We start from the raw sequence: 24,920 nt of genomic DNA on the forward strand, positions 1-24,920 counted from the left end.
AGGGGAGGAAGGGAGGAAATGTTGAAAAGAATTATTTGGATGTTACATTTTCTGATTATTTACGGATTTATAGTGAAAAGCACATGGAATATGTCAGATGTTAACCTGATGCAGAATCAATTAAAAAAACATTGAAACATAAATGTAATTATAATCTGCTATGCTGTGCCACGCTGTGAGCGGCAGCAATCAATTAAATAAATAAAGCGTGTGTGCAAAAGTGCCAGTGAGGACTCTTGGCTTCCTAACAGAGGGAGCGGCTTCCAATTGCGCTGGCAAGTTGGCAGCCTGAAGGAAACTGCTGGATGCGAAAACGTAACAAATAAAAAAGCCGAGTGGTGATAATTAAAAGAATATTATTTGCGCTGTTAGGAGGCAGGCAGCAAACAGAGCCTCCCTCACAGCTGTAAGTCTCAGCGGGGCACTGACAGGAGTCACCTGCTGCTTTTCACCACCAGTGTCACCGTTGGAAAAAAAATACTATTATTGTCCGTGTTTTCAGAATCCGTTCTCTAATAGTGACAGAGCTCTTGCCCAGCCAGCTGGCGTGTTAAGTAATTGCCATTTCCTGGAACGCGCATGATGTCAGCGGCATCAGACCCTGAGTACGACCTGTTGTCTGGCATTAGCTAGATTAGAGCCGGGGCAAAAAGAAAAAAAAAAGAGCATTGGAATATTACAATCTTGGGTGCTTCCTGATGCCGCGTGGTGAAATTCTAGTCTTTAATAATGCAGCAGCCAAAAAAAGCAAACAGGATGCCAGGAATTATTAAGAAAGGAATGGGAAATAAGACCGAGAATACTATACTGCCTCTGTGTTGCTCCATGGTGCAACCTCACCTTGAGTACTGTGTTCAGTTCTGGGCGCCATATCGCAAAAAAAAGATATAGCGGAATTAGTAAAGGTTCAAAGAAGAGCGACAAAAATGCTCAAGGGGGTGCAGTGGCGTACCGAGGGCGGGGCGGTGGGGGCGGTCCGCCCCGGGTGCACGCTGCAGGAGGGGTGCAGGGAGCGGCTGTCGGCTCCGCCCTGCTCCCTGTGATGTTACTTCCTGTTCCGGGGCAGAGGGAGCAAAGAACCAGCAGAGCCGACAGCCGCTCAGCTGCTCCCAGCACCCCAGCAGGTAAAAAGAATACATCCGGGGGGGGGGGGGTGGAGGCTTGGAGGTGATGCACAGGGGAAGGGGGGGACGGTGAAGTGCCGGTGCCGGGGGGATGGGGTGTCGTTGCTCCCGGGGGGAGGGGGGGCTGCACCCGGGGGAGGGACACGGATGACGCTGCACCTTGGGAGGGTGCGCAGCAGCGATCCGCCATGGGTGGCAGCCAACCTTCTGTTCATCTCATCTGCCTGTTGTTTAAAATCAGACTCTTCTGAACAGAGGTTCTCTCTGCTTAGTTAAAACTATTATTCGCCCTGCCACGGGAAAGCCGTACCAACTTGAGACATTTTTCTAACTGCAGAACTGAGAGTGATTTCTTCAGGGCTTTGCCCTTGTGGCTTGATGTACATTGATAAAACCAAAAGAATACTCAGTGCACGACTTACTGAACACCGCAGTGCTATAAATTGAAAACATTTTGGGAAGGAGTTCCGTGGCTGTTGCCAGCAGGGGCGTAGGCAGACCTGCCATTTTATTTATTTATTTATTTATTTGTTGCATTTGTATCCCACGTTTTCCCACCTCTTTGCAGGCTCAATGTGGCTTACAATATATCATGAGTAGCAGAAATACATGAAAAAGTATACATTTAGTAGTAGTTATACAGGACCTTGGGTATCATGATAGTGAAAAACATGGTGGTGTTTTGGCAATTTGATATAGGAGAGGTAGTTTTGGATGTGCGTATAGGAGTTTATATTTGTTGATCATTGTTGTATGCCGTATTAAAGAGATGAGTCTTCAGTAGAATTCGGAAGTTAGCTAATTCATAGATCGTTTTTAATTTGCGCGGCAGCGCATTCCACAGTTGTGTGCTCAGGTAGGAAAAGGTTGACGCATGGGTGGGCCCAGAGTTAACCTGGGTGGGCCCTTCCCACCTTCTCCCCTACCCCTGTACATACATACAATATAGTTTTTGGGTTTTTTTTTTTAATGACCTGACGTCTGCCCGTTTCTCTCTGAACCCCCTCACCCGGTTCTACCTCATGAGCCGTTGACCGTCACAATTCCTATAGTCAACCTGCGCCGGCCCTGCAGGCTTCTCTCTACCACGTCCCCGCCAAAGAAACAAGAAGTGACATCATTGAGAGCAGGACATGATAGAGAGATGCCTGCTGGGCCGGCACACGATACCTATAGGAATAGCCGCCGGCAGTAGCTCTGAGGTAGACCAGGAGAAGGGGTTCCAGAGAGAGATGGGCAGATGCCAGGCCACGAGTGGAGAAGAGGGAGAGAGAGTAGTGAGGCACCACCACTGAAGAGTTTTGGGGGCCTCATGGGCTGCTGACTGGGTGGGCCTATGCCCACTCAGGCCCACCCTTAGCTACGCCACTGGTTGCTAGCATCCTTGCTTTTACTAACGGGAAGTGTGCTTCTTAATTTCCCCTTTAGTTGTTGTTCCTGAAGCAGCCTTCTATAGGTGAAACATGGCCACGTTGAGGCTGTTCTTAATAAAAGCATTTTTACTTCATCTCTTGTGGTCCACTTTCTTCCCTCATTGCTACTGACTGTAGATCCCACTTGCCTCTTTTGTGTTGATACTGTGTTACCTAGGGCACCATTTTATTTTGTTACATTTGTGCCCTGCGCTTTCCCACTCATGGCAGGCTCAGTGCGGCTTACATGGGGCAATGGAGGGTTAAGTGACTTGCCCAGAGTCACACGGAGCTGCCTGTGCCTGAAGTGGGAATTGAACTTAGTTCCTCAGGACCAAACTCCACCACCCTAACCACTAGGCCACTCCTCCACTGTTGCTACTATTTGAGATTCTACATGGAATGTTGCTATTCCACTAGCAACATTCCATGTAGAAGTCGGCCCTTGCCGATCACCAATGTGGCCGTGCAGGCTTCTGCTTCTGTGAGTCTGACGTCCTGCATGTACGTACGTGCAGGACGTCAGACTCACAGAAACAGAAGCCTGCGCAGCCTTCTACATGGAATGTTGCTAGTGGAATAGCAACATTCCATGTAGAATCTCCAGTAGTAGCAACAGAATCTCAATAGTAGCAACATTCTGGAATCAGATAGTAGCAACAACAACATTCCATGTAGAATCTCCAATAGTATCTATTTTATTTTTGTTATATTTGTACCCTGCGCTTTCCCACTCATGGCAGGCTCAATGCGGTTTTACATGGGGCAATGGAGGGTTAAGTGACTTGCCCAGAGTCACAAGGAGCTGCCTGTGCCTGAAGTGGGAATTGAACTCAGTTCCCCAGGACCAAAGTCCACCACCCTAACCACTAGGCCACTCCTCCACTATCAGCGTTGCGTTGCCCTTTCATTGTGGTTGAATGTTGATGGTGCACTGATGTTGTCTTTCTCTATTTCTCATCTCCCTCTCTTCCTCTCCTCACCGTTGTGATACAGAAGGCAGTCGGAGGCAAGAAGGAACGATCCCTCTTCCTGTTTACAGACTTGTTGGTTTGCACTACTATAAAGCGCAAGTCGGGGTCCCTCCGTCGCAGCTCCATGAGCCTGTAAGTAACTGCGTCCCTGGGGAGGAGGAGGAGGTAGAAGGAGAATTGGGGTTGGCTCTTCATTTTCCATTGAGAATCTTAGCCATAATGGGTCTGGACCTTGGAAGATGCTTCCTGCCTAGCCCACAGCCAACAAGGGGGGACTGACTCATTCTGGGGATGTGTTGGTTGGGAGAGACTGGGGTTAAAATTCCTTACTCTCTTATCTATCTATATGTTCCATCTTTGCTTTACTGTCAATTAAAATGTTCTATTACGTATTGTATTGACATTGTAAGTGTTATTAGGAAAGGGATGGAAAACAAAAATGAGGATATTATAATGCCTTTGTATCGGTCCATGGTGCGACCATACCTAGAGTATTGTGTTCAATTCTGGTTGCTGCACCTCAAAAAAGATTTAGTGGACTTGGAAAAGGTGCAGAGAAGGGCGACAAAGATGATTAAGGGGATGGGACAACTTTCCTATGAGGAAAGGCTAAAGTTACTGGGGCTCTTCAGCTTGGAGAAAAGGCGGCTGAGGGGTGATATGATAGAGGTATATAAAATAATGAGTGGAGATATGGAGTGTCTTTACGCTTTCAAAAAAATACTAGGACAAGGGGGCATGCGATGAAGCAGGAGTGCAGTAAGTTTAAAACAAATAAGAGAAAATGTTTATTTACTCAGCGCGTAATTCGACTCTGGAATTCGTTGCCGGAGAATGTGGTTAAGGCGGTTAGCTTAGCAGAGTTTAAGAAAGGTTTGGACGGCTTCCTGAAGGAAAAGGCCATAGAACGTTATTAAAGGAACGTAGGGAAAAATCCACTCTTCCTGGGACAAGCAGTACAAAATGCTTTGCTCCGTGGATCTTGTCGGGTGATTGTGACCTGAATTGGCCACTGTCGGAGACAGGGTGCTGGGCTAGATGGACCTTTGGTCTGTCCCAGTTTGGCGATACTTATGTCTTATGTATAGCAAAGAGAGGGAACAAAGTACAAGCAAAAGTCCAATCAAAGAAACAGCACCAGGGGCCTTAAAAAGAGGGACACAGTTCTTTAATTATAAATCTTTGTAAAATAGTCTTTAGAAAAAGACCCGACACGGGCCGTGTTTTGGCACTCCGCACCTGCGTCAGGGAACTACATAAAATACAAACAATAAACAATGAGAAAAAAACACATCTCTCTATATAAAAGGCAACACCAACTTTCTATGAAGCCTCCAGCCGGAAGTGTGAAGCTGGGTGAGATATCCGGTTTCCCTATGAGTGTCTGCCCCGCCCTCTCTGTAACACAGTCAGTGAAGGAAAACAGCAGAGCACGAAATCAAATCGCTGGCTCTGTAACAGTGAAGGACTCAGAGGGGGGAGGGGAGAGAGGCCAGAGGGCAGGGACACACACACTCCCACATGCACACAGAAGAAAACATTGCTAGCCCCCGTTTCATTTGCATCAGAAACGGGGCTTTTTTACTAGTAGTACAATAAAATATATATCACGGTTAAACATGAATAAGAAAGCTGTCAATTAAAACTTTAAAAATTCAGTTGTAAAATATATTCAAATAGGAACCCATGACAAATATACGGCATGTCAAGTAAAAATGCACGCATCAAAACAATTAATATATATTCAAAAAATCTACTTAAAAATAGCATATTTAAAAACTGCAAGAAATGAATATTTTAGAAAAATACTATTTAACAAATATATAACACTAGTAAGGAAGGCCCGTTTCAAATCGCAATGAAACGGGCGCTAGCAAGGTTCCCCTCCGTCCCTTTGTGTCTCGGTGTGTCGCCGTCCCCCCTGCAGCCTCCGTGCGAATGTGTGACCCTGGCCCTTTTGGCACGCCCCCCCGTGTGCTCCGCCCTCGACGTCATCGCGTTTTGACGCGGGGGCGGAGCAGAGGTACAGTGCAGTACAACGTTGGAGCTGAGAATGTGCTCTGCCCTCAACGTCATAACGTTTGACGCAAGGGCGGGGCCCACAGACTGTGATTTTTGTGTGGCTTCAGAGCTTCGAACTTACGAACCCGGCTTCAGTGACGTCAGTGCAAATAGAACGTTGAGGGTGAGTTTTATATATATAGATGTAAAATACATAGAAAATCTACATGATAGGGTGTGAGAGTTACATAAAAGAAGTAGCATATTTTGAAAGCTGCATTCACAAAATCCTAACATGGTCCAGTAGAGGTGTGAATAGTTAATTCAAAGTAACCAACATTTTATATAATACTATGCTATACTTTGTATTGTTAGTTGAATATTTTTACTGCTCTAATTGCCTATTGCTCATGTTTGATTTATTCTTACTGCACACTGCGAACTAACCTTTTCCGGAGATGGGAAGGCGGTAGAACTAGAGGACATGAAATGAGGTTGAAGGGGGGCAGACTCAAGAAAAAGTATTTTTTCGCGGAGAGAGTGGTGGATACTTGGAATGCCCTCCCGCGGGAGGCGGTGGAGATGAAAACGGTAACGGAATTCAAAAATGCGTGGGATAAACATAAAGGAATCCTGTTGAGAAGGAATGGATCCTCAGAATCTTAGCGGAGATTGGGTGGCAGCACCGGCGGTGGGAGGTGGGGCTAATGGGAGGCGGGGCTAGTGCTGGGCAGACTTCTACGGTCTGTGCCCTGAAAATGGCAGATACAAATCAAGGTCAGGTATACACATAAAGTAGCAACTATGAGTTTATCTTGTTGGGCAGACTGGATGGACCGTGCAGGTCTTTCTCTGCTGTCATCTACTATGTTACTACGTAATTCCTTCAAAAAGACGGTAAATAAATCCTAATAAATAAAAAAATGAATAAAGTGGGAAGACAAGCAAATATTGCTTGTTAATTGGCTATTGTCAGCACTGATTGGCCTGCTAACTAATTAAGTTGCATGCACAAACCCAGAATACGACCAGATTTGCGTGTGCAACTTAACTCACACTATATAAAATCCAAAGAAATTACTACTACTTAACATTTCTAAAGCGCTACTAGGGTTACGCAGTGCTGTACAATTTAACATAAAAGGACAGTCCCTGCTCAAAGAAATATGTGGCGCCCAGTTCTAGAATTTGCCCCCTTAACATGTAACCACCTCTCCCTTCCTCCTCACCCCCTCAAACTGGTAGCTGCGAGTAATCTGATCTCATACTACCCTAGGGACTGGGAGGGGGGAGACACAGCAGTAAGAAATAGGAACATATGAAAACAACCATCATTAAAATCTTACGGCAACCACGCAGACTGGTCATGAGATTGTTCCGGAAGTATTTCTCCCTGCTTTCCCTGGAACTGATCATTGCATCTCCTCTCCCCTCCCCCGGCTTATTGCTCAGTGCGGGTATGTGGAAAAAGTCACCGGTTGCCAAGTCTGCAGTCAGGTAGTGAGAGTTTGAGGTAACATGAATGTTGTGGAGGAGTAGCCTAGTGGTTAGTGCAGCAGACTTTGATCCTGGGGGAACTGGAGGCCAGATGCACTAAACTTAACGAGCTATTAACGAGCAAGTAGTTAACCGTGGCATGCACTAAAGGCTTCTCCGAGCCATTTTCCGATCACGGTAGCAGCTAACGAAAATGGAATGCAGATGATCCAAAGGCTATTATAATGAGATGCACAACCATTTTCCGATCCCCTTACCATGGAAAACCTAACGGGAGGTCTACACCTCTCGTTGGGGCAAAGGAAAGAATCGGAAGAAAAAAATGTCATCAAGGACGTCCTTTTTGGACGTCCTTCACCTGAACCCCCCCCCCCCCCACTCCAAAGACGTTCTTTTTGGACGTCCTCGTCCGGGACGTCCTTTATGGACGTCCTTCACGCAAAACAACAAAACAAAAAAAGGGCGTTGTACTTCTTAATTTTTACTCTTGCTCTTCTGTTTTAAATCTTCCTTTGAGACATTTTTGCCTTCCTCATCGGCAGCTGAAGAGAGGGCTAATGAACGATTGTGAGGGCCCCCCCACGGCCTCTCAGCCAATCACAGCGCGTTTAGCTGACACCAGTGAGAGCTAAACGCACTGTGATTGGCTGAGAGAGACCTAGGGGCGGAAGATGGACGGGAGTTGAAGACGTGGACGATAGACGTCCTCAACTGCGCTCTCCTGCACTTTTCTTGCCTGGGGTGGGCTCTCAGGGGTGGCGGCTGAGCCGGGATCGCGGAAGGGAGGAACATCGGAGCCTTCCTGCAGCAGGCCGTGGAGCGGCGCGGCGTCTTCTCTTGTCCCGGGCGGCACAGGGAGGCGCAGGGATGGCCACAGACATAGCGAAGGTGCCATAACTTAAAGTCCCTCACGAGCACTTGGGACACGCAGCTTGTTCTTTTATTTTTGAGATGGTGTTAGACACTTTTTTGGACGTATTTGGCATGCGCAGAGCAGCCAGCATAACGCTTGGCTGCTCTGCGCATGCTCAACCGGTCGACTGGTCGACTGTTTACCGATGGAATGGAGAATGCAAGTGAGCTACAACGAGCAGCTCATTTGCATTCCTTTTCCTTGATGCATGCCTGTTCCTTACCGATTCGCTAAGGGAAGGGCTTTAACGATTTTTTAGTGCTTCTCCCCTTGGGTTCAATTCCCACTGCAGCTCCTTGTGACTCTGGGCAAGTCACTTAACCCTCCATTGCCCCTGGTACAAAATAAGTACCTGAATATATGTAAACCGCTTTGAATGTAGTTGCAAAAACCTCAGAAAGGCAGTATATCAAGTCCCATTTCCCTTTCCCTATTTGAGATTCTACATGGAATGTTGCTACTATTGAGATTCTACATGGAATGTTGCTATTCCACTAGTAACATTCCATGTAGAAGCCTGATCTGCAAGGGCAGGCTTCTACATGGAATGTTGCTAGTGGAGGAGTAGCCTAGTGGTTAGTGTAGTGGACTTTGATCCTGGGGAACTGAGTTCAATTCCCAATGCAGCTCCTTGTGACTCTGGGTAAGTCACTTAACCCTCCATTGCCCCAGATTCAAAATAAATACCTGTATATATGTAAATCACTTTGAATGTAGTTGCAAAAACCTCAGAAAGGCGGTATATCAAGTCCCATTTCCCTATTTGAGATTCTACATGGAATGTTGCTACTATTGGAGATTCTAGATGGAATGTTGCTACTATTGAGATTCTGTTGCTACTATTTGAGATTCTACATGGAATGTTGCTATTCCACTAGCAACATTCCATGTAGAAGCCTGCCCTTGCAGATCAACAACGCGGCCGTGCAGGCTTCTGTTTCTGTGAGTCTGACGTGCAGGACGTCAGACTCACAGAAACAGAAGCCTGCGCGGCCGCGTTGTTGATCTGCAAGGGCAGGCTTCTACATGGAATGTTGCTAGTGGAGGAGTAGCCTAGTGGTTAGTGCAGTGGACTCTGATCCTGGTGAACTGAGTTTGATTCCCACTGCAGCTCCTTGTGACTCTGGGCAAGTCACTTAACCCTCCATTGTCCCAGGTACAAATAAGTACCTGAATATACAGTGGGGGAAATAAGTATTTGATCCCTTGCTGATTTTGTAAGTTTGCCCACTGACAAAGACATGAGCAGCCCATAATTGAAGGGTAGGTTATTGGTAACAGTGAGAGATAGCACATCACAAATTAAATCCGGAAAATCACATTGTGGAAAGTATATGAATTTATTTGCATTCTGCAGAGGGAAATAAGTATTTGATCCCCCACCAACCAGTAAGAGATCTGGCCCCTACAGACCAGGTAGATGCTCCAAATCAACTCGTTACCTGCATGACAGACAGCTGTCGGCAATGGTCACCTGTATGAAAGACACCTGTCCACAGACTCAGTGAATCAGTCAGACTCTAACCTCTACAAAATGGCCAAGAGCAAGGAGCTGTCTAAGGATGTCAGGGACAAGATCATACACCTGCACAAGGCTGGAATGGGCTACAAAACCATCAGTAAGACGCTGGGCGAGAAGGAGACAACTGTTGGTGCCATAGTAAGAAAATAGAAGAAGTACAAAATGACTGTCAATCGACAAAGATCTGGGGCTCCACGCAAAATCTCACCTCGTGGGGTATCCTTGATCATGAGGAAGGTTAGAAATCAGCCTACAACTACAAGGGGGGAACTTGTCAATGATCTCAAGGCAGCTGGGACCACTGTCACCACGAAAACCATTGGTAACACATTACGACATAACGGATTGCAATCCTGCAGTGCCCGCAAGGTCCCCCTGCTCCGGAAGGCACATGTGACGGCCCGTCTGAAGTTTGCCAGTGAACACCTGGATGATGCCGAGAGTGATTGGGAGAAGGTGCTGTGGTCAGATGAGACAAAAATTGAGCTCTTTGGCATGAACTCAACTCGCCGTGTTTGGAGGAAGAGAAATGCTGCCTATGACCCAAAGAACACCGTCCCCACTGTCAAGCATGGAGGTGGAAATGTTATGTTTTGGGGGTGTTTCTCTGCTAAGGGCACAGGACTACTTCACCGCATCAATGGGAGAATGGATGGGGCCATGTACCGTACAATTCTGAGTGACAACCTCCTTCCCTCCGCCAGGGCCTTAAAAATGGGTCGTGGCTGGGTCTTCCAGCACGACAATGACCCAAAACATACAGCCAAGGCAACAAAGGAGTGGCTCAGGAAGAAGCACATTAGGGTCATGGAGTGGCCTAGCCAGTCACCAGACCTTAATCCCATTGAAAACTTATGGAGGGAGCTGAAGCTGCGAGTTGCCAAGCGACAGCCCAGAACTCTTAATGATTTAGAGATGATCTGCAAAGAGGAGTGGACCAAAATTCCTCCTGACATGTGTGCAAACCTCATCATCAACTACAGAAGACGTCTGACCGCTGTGCTTGCCAACAAGGGTTTTGCCACCAAGTATTAGGTCTTGTTTGCCAGAGGGATTAAATACTTATTTCCCTCTGCCGAATGCAAATAAATTCATATACTTTCCACAATGTGATTTTCTGGATTTAATTTGTGATGTGCTATCTCTCACTGTTACCAATAACCTACCCTTCAATTATGGGCTGCTCATGTCTTTGTCAGTGGGCAAACTTACAAAATCAGCAAGGGATCAAATACTTATTTCCCCCACTGTATATAAACCGCTTTTGAATGTAGTTGCAAAAACCTCAGAAAGGCGGTATATCAAGTCCCATTTCCCTCTCCCTTTATATGTCATTAGCACAAAGTGGTCTGGTCCAACGGAAGATTTTTTTGGATCAGTGTGAACAGGGACTGTTGACACCATTATTGAGCGGGTCTGGGTTATGCGCGATGGAAACACGCCGATGATGCTGGGATTGTACGGAAGATCATTTGTACGCGGTTCAACGTGGTTACTGTAGTCCTTGATGCCTAATTTCTTTTTTTAATCAGCGGCCTTTCGCCTGCCTCTGGAATGGCTTACGGAAGTCTCCCAAAAAGCACGCACCCAACAAGGGTTTTCAGTGGTCTCCTGCCTGCTAGAGTTGTGTGCTTGCTTCTGTGACAGCTTTTGTGAGACACCTCTACTACTAAACATTTCTATAGCGCTACAAGGCCTACGCAGCGCTGTACACCATACACAAAAAAGACAGTCCCTGCTCAAAGGGCTTACAATCTAAATAAGACAGGCAGACAGACAGAACAATTAAGGGTAAGGGAATAAAGAGGTGAGGATGAAAGGATAGGACAAGTGAGCAGTGGTTAGAAGTCAAAAGCAGTGGTAAACAGGTGGGCTTTCAGTTTGGACTTGAAAACGGGCAAAGAGGTGGCTAGACGTACAGGCTCGGGAAGTCTATTCCAGGCGTGAGGTGCAGCGAGATAAAAGGAACGGAGTCTGGAATTAGCAGTAGAGGAGAAGGGGACAGATAAGAGAGATTTATCAACAGAACGGAGTCTGGCGGCAGATTCGCTTATACGCGCACCAATAGTACGTGGTTCCAAGGTCTTTGCCTCCCATCTACCGCGTACCATCGGTGCTCCGCTGTACCGTACCTCCTGCCCTTTGCCAATGAAAACCAATCTGTTTAGTGGCTCCACCTAGCAGTGCAATGTTGAAACAGCAGCTGAGGAATTATACCGGCAGCTCTTGTAACGTGTTGGATGCTTTTTTTTTTTTCCTTTCAGCTACTCTGCAGCCAGCGTCATAGACATATCCAGCAAGTATAAACTCCTCTGGAAACTACCCCTGGAAGACGTAGACATCGTGAAAGGTTAGTAACCTTGTGCCTGGCCCTTGTGCTTGTGTGATAGCTGTCACAAATCTTTTGAAGACGATGCGAGAATGTGAATGACAGTAGCAGTGTGTCTAATTAAACAGTGTGAGCAAAGACCATGCAGCAGTAACACCCAGTGGCATAGCTACGTGGGGCCACGGGGGCCTGGGTCCCCGTAGATTTGGCCCTGGACCACACTGCCGACGACCTTCTCGACCCTCCCGGCGTCGCTGTCGCCTACCTTTGCTGGTGGAGGACCCCAACCCGCCAGCCGAGGTCCTTTTCTTCCTGCGCAAGGCTTCGTTCTGTTTCTGAGTCTGACGTGCAGGACGTCAGACTCAGAAACGGAACGAAGCCTTGCGCGGGAAGAAGAGGACCTCGGCTGGTGGGGGTTGGGGTCTCCCGCCAGCAAAGGTAGGCGACGGCGACGGTGGGTTGGCGGTGGGAGGGGGGGCCGAGAGGGTCGGCGACGGAGGGGGGGGGGTTGGCGGTGGCGGGAGGGGGGCTAAAATGTGCCCCCTCATCTCGGGCTCTGGACCCCCCTCCCGCTGAAGTCTGGCTACGCCCCTGGTAACACCCATTAATCCAGATAACATTCCACCTCACAGAGCATCTCCGTGCTCATGACATAAATTCTAGAAACGAGTGTAAGCTGTCTCCCATTTTCATCTTTCTTGCAGTGCTGCTTTTCTGCCACATTGACAAACCAGCACCTTTCATTCATTCATTCATTCACCTATTGCTTATGTACTTATGTAATGCATCGGAAGCTGATATTAGGGATAATGTAAGAAAATGAATAATCTGCCAAATTCAATAACTGATGAATTACCTTTAAGAAGGATGTTTCCCAATCTCAAGTGCCACAGTCTGGCTTTTATGAATTAAACTAGCCGTTGAGCCCGTAAAAACGGGCTGGTATTGGGGTTTTCCTTCCCCTCCCCTCCCCCGCTCCCCTCCACCCGGCTCGGGCCCTCTCTTCGCTTCTGAACTTACACATCCATTTGCCGAACGCAGCAACGCACGTCGGCTCAGCTGCCGTGGGTGGGCCCCTTCCTTCTGTGCCTGTGGCCCGCCCTCCCGTGACGTAACGTCAGTGAGGGCGGGACACAGGCTGAGAAGGAAGGGGCAGCTGAGCTGATGTGCGTTGCTGCATTCGGCGAATGGATGTGTAAGTTCAGAAGGGAAGAGAGGGCCCGGGCCGGGTGGAGGGGTGGCGGCGGCGGCTCCGAGTGGGGGGGGGGGGGAGCGGTAGCAACCTCGGCGGCGCAGTTTCCCTCTCTGTCCCGCCCCCCCCCCCCCATGTCATCACGTATTGACGCGGGGGCGGGACAGAGAGGGAAGTCTCTACTGCGCATTTGCGAGTGAGTCAGTCACTCGCCGTTTATATGTTTGATTTCTCTCTCACTTGACTTGATGTGACTTTCAAGCTGCTCTGAGATACTGAAATGTTGGCTGGAAAGGGATTTTTCCAAACAAACAACTACAGTCCAGATGTGTTCTAATTTTATAGAAACCAGATTTAAATGTTTCATTAAAAGTAGGATTTCTTCCTTTGGACTGCAAGAGCAAGCCTGAACTAAATGCACAGTAAGGGTCAGTGCCTCTGCCTATACAGAGACGGACACTGGATGTGCATACGTATTTAAGCAAGTACCAGTGCTCGTGCTTAAATGAACCTGGTTGCCACGCCAGCTGGAAATCCAGCCCTTTGGTTTTTATCTGCGGGATCACAAAAGCTCACTCACTTTTGTTCTGACTTCCAAAGCCACCAGAATTTTTCTGGCCACCAACACATGGGTGTTTTTGACTTCAGAATATTTTTTTTTATGTAGTTACATTTTCTTAAATTTTGCAAAATAAGTCTTAGCATCATCTACTGGTAAAGTGGAAAATTACAGTTTATAAAGGAAGATAAAATCAGGAAGTCTGTCCTAAGGATATACTGTAAACTCATTAGTTCTAATTTTATTTATTATTTATTTGTTGCATTTGTATCCCACATTTTCCCACCTATTTGCAGACTCAATGTGGCTTACATAGTACCGTAAAGGCGTTCGCCAAGTCCGGAAGAGAATCAAATACAAGGTGATGTTGTGGTCGAATAAGGCATTCGCCAAGTCCGGAAGAGAAACAAATACAAGGTGATATTGTGGTCGATTAAGGCATTCGCCAAGTCCGGTAGATAAACAAATACAAGGTGATATTGTGGTCGAATAAGTCATTCGCCAAGTCCGGTAGATAAATACAAGGTGATATTGTGGTCGAATAAGGCATTCGCCAAGTCCGGTAGATAAACAAATACAAGGTGATATTGTGGTCGAATAAGACATTCGCCAAGTCTGGAAGAGAAACAAATTCAAGGTGATATTGTGGTCGAATAAGGCATTCGCCAAGTCCGGAAGAGAAACAAATACAAGGTGATATTGTGGTCGATTAAGGCATTCGCCAAGTCCGGTAGATAAACAAATACAAGGTGATATTGTGGTCGAATAAGGCATTCGCCAAGTCCGGTAGATAAGCAAATACAAGGTGATATTGTGGTCGAATAAGACATTCGCCAAGTCCGGTAGATAAATACAAGGTGATATTGTGGTCGAATAAGGCATTCGCCAAGTCCGGTAGATAAACAAATACAAGGTGATATTGTGGTCGAATAAGACATTCGCCAAGTCTGGAAGAGAAACAAATACAAGGTGATATTGTGGTCGAATAAGGCATTCGCCAAGTCTGGAAGAGAAACAAATACAAGGTGATATTGTGGTCGAATAAGGCATTCGCCAAGTCCGGAAGAGAAACAAATACAAGGTGATATTGTGGTCGATTAAGGCATTCGCCAAGTCCGGTAGATAAACAAATACAAGGTGATATTGTGGTCAAATAAGACATTCGCCAAGTCCGGTAGATAAACAAATACAAGGTGATATTGTGGTCGAATAAAGGTTCATGTGTTTCAGGGACAATGGGGATCGAGGAGAGCAAAGGTTATGGTAGTGTCCATTTCGAGCTTTGGTTTTGCTGTGTTGCAGAGTGTAGGTATTTATGTTGGGTCGGGTGGGTATGCCTTTTTGAACAGGTTGGTTTTTAATGATTTCCTGAAGTTTAGGTGGTCGTAGGTTGTTTTCACAGCTTTTGGCAATGCGTTCCATAGTTGTGTGCTTATATAGGAGAAGCTGGATGCATAGGTTGGTTTGTATTTAAGTCCTTTGCAGTTTGGGTAATGGAGGTTTAGGTATGTTCGAGATGATCTGGTTATGTTTCTGATTGGTAGGTCTATGAGGTCTGTCATGTATCCTGGGACTTGGCCGTAGATAATTTTGTGGACCAGGGTGCAGATTTTGAAGGTAATGCGTTCTTTGATTGGAAGCCAGTGCAGTTTTTCTCAGAGGGGTTTGGCACTTTCCAATCGCGATTTACCAAATATCAGCCCGACAGCCGTATTTTGAGCGGTCTGGCGTTTCTTTGTGAGTTGTTCTTTGCATCCCGCGTAGATTCTGTTGCAGCAGTCTGCATGGCTTAGTACCATTGATTGTATTAGGTTACGAAATATTTCTCTCGGGAAGAAAGGTTTTATGCGTTTAAGTTTCCACATTCCCTTCCTCCTATTCCCTGTACAGCTGTACCAGATACACTTAAACACCCTTAAGGTATCTGCATACATATCTCTTTTTTCTCTTGACCAGCTGTCTACATAGTTAGGAATTCTAAACCTTAGTACTTCAAAAAGATTACAACCAGTTCATATCCACTTCCTCACGGTCAGCCACTCCATAGGCCTGATACCATGGAACTGGTTCCTACATAGCGATCAATGCGGTAGCTGAGATTGTATCCATTGTAACATTATTTATTTATTGCATTTGTATCCCACATTTTCCCACCTCTTTGCAGGCTCAATGTGGCTTACAATACATCATGAGTAATGGAAATATATCAGAAAATAGACATTTAGTGTTACAGCAGGGTTTTGGGTAACATGATAATGATAGAACATGGTGGTGTTATAACAAGACAGTTCTGATTTTATGTGGAGGAGTTGTGTATATTCACATTGGTTGATTTTTGTGGTATGCCATGTTAAAGAGATGGGTCTTCAGTAGTTTGCGGAAGTCCGTTAGTTCGTAGATCGTTTTTAATTTGCGAGGCAATGCGTTCCATAACTGTGTGCTCAAGTACGTAAAGTCTGATGCGTGCATTAGTTTGTATTTTAGACCTTTGCAGTTAGAGAAGTGCAAGTTAAGGAATGTGCGGGATGATCTTCTGGCATTCCTGGGTGGTAGGTCTATCAGGTCTGACATGTAGGCTGGTGCATCTCCATGAATGATTTAATGGACTAGAGAGCATATTTTGAACATGATACGTTCTTTAAGTGGGAGCCAGTGTAGTTTCTCTCGTAAGGGTTTAGCACTTTCGTATTTTGTCTTACCAAATATGAGTCTAGCTGCAGTGTTCTGGGCTGTCTGAAGTTTCTTGATTATTTGCTCTTTACAGCCGGCGTAGAGTGCATTACAATAGTCTAGATGACTGAGCACCATAGATTGTATCAAGTTGCGGAAAACTGACCTTGGGAAGAAAGGTCTTACTCTTTTTAATTTCCACATGGAGTGGAACATCTTCTTGGTTGTGTTTTTCGCGTGGTTCTCGAATGTTAGGTGTCGATCGATGGTGACTCCAAGAATTTTTAGGGTGTCCGAAATTGGAAGGTTCAAATTTGGTGTGTTTATGGCGGTGAATTTGTTCTTCTTATTTTTTTTTGGCTATTGGTAGTCCATTGTGTACTGCAGAGACCTCAATATCAATGTCGGACGTAACAGTGGCCTTCTGCAGATTAGTATACCCATAATCTGATATATATGTAACCTAATGTACTCCCACTGAGGGGAGGTCTTCTAGCAGGGCAAGAAACAATATAAAAAAAAGTTCCCAGTTCTTGATATTTGCTACACTATCTAGCTCATTTTCGAAAGGGAAGGACGCCCATCTTCCGACACAAATCGGGAGATGGGCGTCCTACTCCCGAGGTCGCCCAAATCGGCATAATCAAAAGCTGATTTTTTGTGTCCTCAACTGCTTTCCATCGCGGGGATGGTCAAAGTTCACGGGGGCATGTCGGCAGTGTACCGAAGGCGGGATGGGGGTGTGTGGTTAAGAGATGGGCGTCCTCGGCCAATAATGGAAAAAAGAAGGGCGTCCCTCACGAGCATTTGGTCGACTTTACTTGGTCCCTTTTTTTTCACGACCAAGCCTTGAAAAGGTACCCGAACTGACCAGATGACCACCGGAGGAAATCGGGGATGACCCCCCCTTACTCCCCCAGTGGTCACCAACCCCTTCCCACCCTAAAAAATAATTAAAAAACATTTTTTTCCAGCCTCTATGCCAGCCTCAGATGTCATACCCAGCTCCATCACAGCAGTATGCAGGTCACTGGAGCAGTTTTTAGTGGGTGCAGTGCACTTCAGGCAGGTGGACCCAGGCCAATCCCCCCCCCCCCCCCCACCTGTTACACTTGTGGTGGTAAATGTGAGCTCTCCAAAACCCACCAGAAACCCACTGTACCCACATGTAGGTGCCCCCCTTCATCCCTAAGGGCTATGGTAATGGTGTACAGTTGTGGGAAGTGGGTTTTAGGGGGGGTGGGGGGCTCAGCACTCAAGGTAAGGGAGCTATGCAGCTGGGAGCAATTTGTGAAGTCCACTGCAGTGCCCCCTAGGGTGCCTGGTTGGTATCCTGGCAAATGAGAAGGACCAGTGCACTCACTACGAATGCTGGCTCCTCCCACAACCAAAGGGCTTGGATTTGGTCGGTTCTGAGATGGGCATCCTCGGTTTCCATAATCGCCCAAAACCGGGGATGACCATCTCTAAGGTCGACCTAAATGTGGAGATCTGGGCATCCCCGACTGCATTATCGAAACAAAAGATGGATGCCCATCTTGTTTCGATAATACGGGTTTCCCCTCCCCTTTGCGGGGATGTCCTGCGAGGACGCCCTCAGGAAAACCTGGGCGCCCTGTTCGATTATGCCCCTCTTGATGTAGGAGTTTAGCTTTTTTTTTAATTTTGTGCCTATATTCGTTATGGGACATTATGCCATGCACACAAGACATGAGTGTAATCTCATTCTGGCGGATATGTACTGTATGCTATGTATTGATCAGTCATTAATTTTTACAGAGATATGAAATCCTTGCTGAAATTGGGTGGCGGAGCAGGTGGGGGGAAGAGGGGTTGGTGGTTGGGAGGCTAGGATAGGGGAGGGCAGACTTATACGGTCTGTACCAGAGCCGGTGATGGGAGGCAGGACTGGTGGTTGGGAGGCGGGAAATACTGCTGGGCAGACTTATACGGTCTATACCCTGAAAAAGACAGGTACAAATTCAAGATATGAGTTTATCTTGGGCAGACTAGATGGACCATGCAGGGCTTTTTCTGCCGTCATCTACTATGTTACTATGTTGTATACAGGAATATCCAGATTATCCATATCTGGGCCTGAAACATAATTTAAATCCCCCACCCCAGTATCAGAAATGAGCCAAGCATGCTCCTACGATTTCCTGTTCATCAAACCTCCTTGCTACAGACACTCCACACAAGAGGCTTTATTTTGCTATTCTTTTGATTTAGCAAACCAGAAGATGTCTTATGTCTTTCAGACAACTAGGGTTTTTGACCTCCAAAACTTAGGAATGTTAACCATCCGGGACCAAGATATTCTCCTCTGATGTTAAATCCCATTACAATGCATGAGCCTCATAGCAGTGTTCTCCTGAGTGGTCTGCTACCCAGTATGACACTAACCTACCTGGGCCCACCCCCTGCATCCTATGAGCCTGAGCTGTTTTGTGATCTGGTTTTGTTCTAACATTTTTAGGAGCCTCCCAGGCGCAGAATCGAGAGAGCATTCAGAAAATGATTTGCCGCTTGGATGAAGACCTGAGCACCATGGGGCAGATCAGCAAGCTCTCCGAGACCCTCAGCTTCCCCCACCAGGTGAGGACCTTGCTTCCATTCAGTTGAAGTCCCAGCAGTCGCCATGCCCTGCACTGCAATAGGACACGACAGAGTTTTAGAAGGGAACAATAGTAGAGATGAGCAGCCTGAAAATGTTCGTCTTGTTCTGTTTCTGGGAATATTCATTTTATTTGTTTTTGGTTGGCCATTTTGTTGTAAGGGAGCAAAGTCATTGAGTGTGCACTTTTTTCCTGACAGCGTGTTAATGAATTTCTATTCTGCTTTTAACCAAAAAGGCTACAAGGCGGATAACATGCTAAGATAACTTCAACATTAGAAAGAATTTACAATACGAATCACGATGCTTTTGCTGAAAAATCAATCTAAAACACTGACAAAACAGAGCATTATCAAAACAGCTTAATAAACAAATTTAAAGTCTTTGATTAAAAAACAAATGTCTTAAATAGCTTTTCTAAATAAAATATGTGATGTAATTTGACAAAGCTGAATTGCAATACCATTCCAAATCCTATCAGCTTGAAAAAAAAGAACGTTCCCAGATTGATCTATAACTTGTTTTCTTCATGGAAGGGAAATCCAGAGATAAACTTTTCCCTGCTTCTCAAGTAAGAACTAGGACCTGGAAATGTTAAAAAAAAACCTGACCTACTCTTTCAGAATTCAATCCATAAAAAGAAAAGAGTATGCTGTTTTTTTGAAAGTATTTGCTCTGTTTTTTTTTTTTGTTACATTTGTACCCTGCGCTTTCCCATTCATGGCAGGCTCAATGCTGCTTACATGGGGCAATGGAGGGTTAAGTGACTTGCCCAAAGTCACAAGGAGCTGCCTGTGCCTGAAGTGGGAATCAAACTCAGTTCCTCAGTTCCCCAGGACCAAAGTCCACCACCCTAACCACTAGGCCACTCCTCCACTGTTGCTACTATTTGAGATTCTACATGGAATGTTGCTATTCCACTAGCAACATTCCATGTAGAAGTCGGCCCTTGCAGATCACCAATGTGGCCGCGCAGGCTTCTGCTTCTGTGAGTCTGACGTCCTGCACGAACGTGCAGGACGTCAGACTCACAGAAACAGAAGCCTGCGCAGCCTTCTACATGGAATGTTGCTCGTGGAATAGCAACATTCCATGTAGAATCTCCAATAGTAGCAACATTCCATGTAGAATCTCCAATAGTATCTATTTTATTTTTGTTACATTTGTACCCTGCGCTTTCCCGCTCATGGCAGGCTCAATGCGGCTTACATGGGGCAATGGAGGGTTGAGTGACTTGCCCAGAGTCACAAGGAGCTGCCTGTGCCTGAAGTGGGAATTGAACTCAGTTCCTCAGTTCCCCAGGGCCAAAGTCCACCACCCTAACCACTAGGCCACTCCTCCACGCCTTTAAATAATTTTGGTTTTTCTGCTCGTTTTCATTTGTTAACGACATGCGTTGACATTTTTCACGTCATGGCAAATGACCTTCCCCTGCCCTAATCTCTACTGTGAGTATATCCCAAGAACCTTTCCAAATGCAGCTAAAGAAATTGAAAGGTGTAACAAAGCTAAGAATAGCGCAGGGTTTAGGAAGACGAAGAGAATGGGGAGGGATGACGGAAGGGCAAAGAAGTTAGTGGGAGCAAGTTGATGGAGGACTGTATAATTAAGAAGGCAGATTTGAAAAAGAGGCTGAAAGAGTGTGTAGGCCGGCAAAGTTGGCTTATTGTTAACGTTTCTAAAACAAGACAAAGCACACTGAACTTAAGATAATAAAAAGTCCTTCGTAACGTGACCTTGGCCAAGCCATTTTATGCTTTGTTGACTGACAGCGCCAAGATTGTGGGGGCCCTTTTACTAAGCTGTGTCGGTGGGTACGCGTGTCCTACGCACGTCATTTTTGAACCTACCGCCTGGCTACCGCGTGGCCCGTGCTGTAATTTCATTTTTTATGCGTGTCCACTAACCGCGCTGGAAATTTTCCGGCGCGTGGCACTAACCGGGCAGTAATCGGCATTGTACGCGCATAGACCATTACCGCCTGCTTAACGCGTGAGATTTTACTGCTAGGTCAATGGGTGGCGGTAAGGTCTCAGACCCAAAATGGACACGCGCCAATTTTTATTTCGCCGCATGTCCATTTTCAGCTCCCCCCCCCCCCCCCCCCCCAAAAAAGGCCTTTTTTGCAGGCGCTGCAAAACGGACATACGTGTGTCCAATACATGCATCTACATAGGTGCAGGCCATTTTTCTGCGCACCTTAGTAAAAGGACCCCTGTATGTCCTATATCTGAATGTAACTCACCTTGCACTAACAAAAAGAGCGGAAGAAAAATAAAACAGATCAGATAAAAACCACAATGAGTAAGAGCACCAAAAAAGTTTATTAGGACCCTACACGGTCCGTGTTTCGGCCAACCGGCCTTCTTCAGGGGTCTTCAAATGGACGTATACGGATGTGCCTCCAGATTTCTCTTGGAGTGAAAAGCATAAACGCTGGTGCTGTATGAAATCGAGCGTGGGCGTGAATACTGCGCCAGCGTTTATGGTTTTTCTTCCGCTCTTTTTGTCGTTTCATGTGTTTTTTTGCGGGAGACTTGGGCCTTCTTTTTGTTGGTTCGACTCACCTTGAACTACCAATAAAAAGGCATGAGCGAAATGAATAAATGAACGTGAGGTTTGATGAGGAGATTACTCTATGATAAGCATCATTGTGGCAGTGCTGGATTATTTTCCACACTGGTGCTGTGGCTAGAGAAACAGTTTGTGGCACACTGGTGCCTTGGATCCAACTCCCTGTTGGATCCAAGGCATGCCTTTTCATTAGCTCCTGCTGCGATTGGCATTTGGAAAAGGGAATTAAGACTCTGTGCGGGGCCGTACTGAGCTGTTGTGGGATGGATACAGTCTATATGGGATATGTTAAATTGTACAGCGCTGCGTAACCCTAGTAGCGCTCTAGAAATGTTAAGTAGTAGTAGTATTCTTTGTTCTTTATTGGATTTGTTATGCCGCCTAAACTGATGCACCAGGGGCGTAGCCAGACACCCAATTTTGGGTGGGCCTGGGCCCAAGATGGGGGGGGGGGCAGAAGAACCCCACTCCATTCCACATGTGATTTGGTCTCTCCCTCTCTCATCTGCATGCCATACGGTCTCTCAAACATCCCCCCTCTCCCCGCATACCTTTTAAATAGCAGATTTTCACCAGCAGCAAGCAGCAACTAATACACACTGTTAATGTTGGCCCCACAGCCTTCCCACTGATGCAAATTCCTGTTTCCGCATAGGCAGGAATATGTCAGAGGGAAGGCTGTGGGGCCGGTGTGAGTAGTATGTACCAGTCGCTGCTTTCTGCAGGTGAAGATCTGCTATTTACAAGGTATGCAGGAGGGACAGTTGTTGGGAGTTTTCAGCTGGTGGGGCTTGGGAATCCCTGCCAGCCACGTCATAGGTGTGTTGCTACTGGGTGTGCCTGAGCCCAAAGTGGGTGGGCCTGGACCCACCCAGGCCCACCCGTGGCTACGCCACTGTGATGCACAGAGCTAAGCATTTAAAAATTTTTTTTTCAAAGAAACTAGTTTTATTGATAACTCAATGGTAAACAACACAACATACTCAATGTATCCAACATACAATCAATAAGATATCATGCTTGAACCATACAGCTTGTAAAGTTCCCTTCCCCCACCCTCTCTGTTTTCATAGTCTTGGGTGCCGTTTTGTTGCTAACTGAGTGGGTTCAAGTAAGTACATCAGGACCAATAACTCAGTACATCTGGGCAGATATTAAATGTCAGAGAACCCTGTCATACCAGGGTACAAATTATATCGTAGTGATAGGGCGGATCGGATTGGTGGAGGGGTAGCATTGTATATGAACGAGAGCCTTGAATCAAATAGATTGAAAATTCTGCAGGAAACAAAACACGTCTTGGAATCACTGTGGATTGAAATTCCATGTGTAAAGGGGAAAAGGATAGTGATAGGAGTGTATTATCGTCCGCCTGAACAAGTTACGTCAGACGAGGGTGGGGGAGGGAAGGCCCGAAGGGAGGCGATCTGCAGACTGCCGCTGCTACGCTTCTTTCACACGGAGCGAGGTCGAGGTGAGGCGCTATGATTTGAATTCAGGGGGGCCCGGCCCGGTGGTGGGTGGAGGGGACTGCGGCGCCAGGCCCCCCTTGGAGGCCCAGGCCCGGGGAATTTTGTCCCCCCTGCCCCCCCCCTCTCAGCGGCCCTGCTTAGCACCGCTTTGTATAAGGGGCCCATAATAAGCAAAACATCCCAATTCTGATTTACCAAACCAGAACACCGTACCAGTGATTTTATGGTGAGAATGCTAAAAGGGAACTTTAAAACAATACAGGAACGTAAGACCTTTGAAGTCAGAATATTTTGACACCCACCAGACAGGACTTAACCGAGATCTGGGTTTCCCAGCCCATTATAAGCCATAAAATTCTACTGCTTTGTCACCCTCTTATCACCATCCATATCTCCCTGTCCCTCACCTAATCCACCCCATCTTTACCCTGTCAGACTGTCACTGAAATGCTTTGATGTGCTGATGTGCTGTTTTCCATTTTTAAAGGCCGGTGGTGCTGTTTTTTTTGTTTGGACTTTAGTTTGTACTTCGTTCCCTTTTTTTTGTTATATCCAAGTCATTTATATATACTGTCATCTATCAACATTTGCTTATTTCCGATCTGACGAAGAAGGGCCACCTTTGAAAGCTAATCAAAAAATGCATTGTTAGTCCAATAAAAAAGGTATCATCTTCTTTTCTTTTCCATGTTTTATTTTATTCTATTTCTATTGCTACCACATCTCTCTACTCAAGATGTTTTTTCAAAAATGCACCTCAGCGTCTCTGTTTTATGACATTATTGTCTGATAGGTTCATGTTCAGTTTCTATATTTTACTAGCCATTGAGCCCGTAAAAACGGGCTAGTAAAGGAAGGGGGGGTGTTTGAAAGGCCCCCCCCCCCCCGGAGTCCCCTCCGCCACCCCTCCACCCGGGCCAGGTACCTGGCTTCACTATTCAAAGCGCCGGAACGCAGCACACAGCTCATCTGCGCTGCCGTCGACCTTCCTTCTTCTCTGCGTGTGGTCCACCCTCGTGTGACGTAACGTCGGCGAGGGCGGGACACAAGCAGTTAAGGAAGGCCAACGGCAGCTCAGATGAGCTGTGTGCTGCGTTCCGGCGGTTTGAATAGTGAAGCCAGGTACCCGGCCCGGGTGGAGGGTGGGTGGCGGCGGCGACTCCGGGTGGGTGGGGGGAGCGGTAGCGGCAACCCTGGGGGGGGGGAGCGGTGGCGACGGCGGTTCCCTCACTCGCAGGTGCGCAGGTTCCCTCTCTGTCACGCCCCCGTCATCACGTATTGACGCGGGGGCGGGACAGAGAGGGTCTCTACTGCGCATTTGCGAGTGAGTACGCCTCTTGCCATTTATATGTTTGATTGTAAAAACCATCTGGAATTGTAGGGTGGAGCAGGTTATAAGTTTTTTTAAATAAATAAATAAATAAATAAATAAATAAATAAAAAATAGCTACTCAGACTTACTACGCTTGATCACTGCACAGCTTCAGGGTGATTTATTCCGAGGTGACATCATTAGATGGCGCCTTCCTGTTGTCTGATGTCACTTTCTGAAGAAACCTCCTGACTTTTCCTTTCCATGACAGTGATTCTGAGACTCTTGGAAAGCCACTTTGTAAAGCTTATTTTGTGCGTTTGCCAGAAATTAGCAGCTGTGTCCGACGAGATCATCATTAAGCAGAGAAACAAGTAGACGAGACGGTCGATCCAGTCCTCTGTGCGGCCAATTTAATTGTGTCTGTATATGATCAGGGATAATCCAGCTCACTTTAAGATCTAAAATTCTCTTTTTGTCTGTGTGGGGCAGAGCCTTGACGATGTCATCAAGGATATGATGGCGGCCGTACACCGGGAGCTGGCTGAGAAGCAGTCCCTGTCCTTCACCATGTCCTTCCCTCCCAACAAAGTGGAGCTCACCACGACCAAAGCCGACGGCACCGAATCTTTCATTTTTGAGTTTGCCAACCATGATGCTCGGAATTGCTTTGAACAAGCGTTTGAGGAGGCGAAGAAGAAGTTAGGTAAGAAACTGCAGAAGGGGTGAGGTGTAAGGTTACCTGTTGGCCA

The 24,920-nt window shown here is 46.5% G+C and overlaps 1 protein-coding gene across 1 annotated transcript in view; it reads left to right on the forward strand.

Moving 5' to 3' along the window:
* The window catches only part of ARHGEF17 (Rho guanine nucleotide exchange factor 17), a 555,625-nt gene that overhangs the window by 482,307 nt on the left and 48,398 nt on the right, over positions 1 to 24,920 (forward strand). The window contains exons 8-11 of the mRNA XM_030200028.1: positions 3,533 to 3,642; positions 11,708 to 11,793; positions 18,673 to 18,791; positions 24,661 to 24,874. Coding sequence (XP_030055888.1) covers positions 3,533 to 3,642; positions 11,708 to 11,793; positions 18,673 to 18,791; positions 24,661 to 24,874 — 529 coding nt within the window. The remainder of the gene's footprint in view (positions 1 to 3,532; positions 3,643 to 11,707; positions 11,794 to 18,672; positions 18,792 to 24,660; positions 24,875 to 24,920) is intronic.

Source organism: Microcaecilia unicolor, chromosome 4 (genome assembly GCF_901765095.1).
Source record: "Microcaecilia unicolor chromosome 4, aMicUni1.1, whole genome shotgun sequence".
NCBI lineage: Eukaryota > Metazoa > Chordata > Amphibia > Gymnophiona > Siphonopidae > Microcaecilia > Microcaecilia unicolor.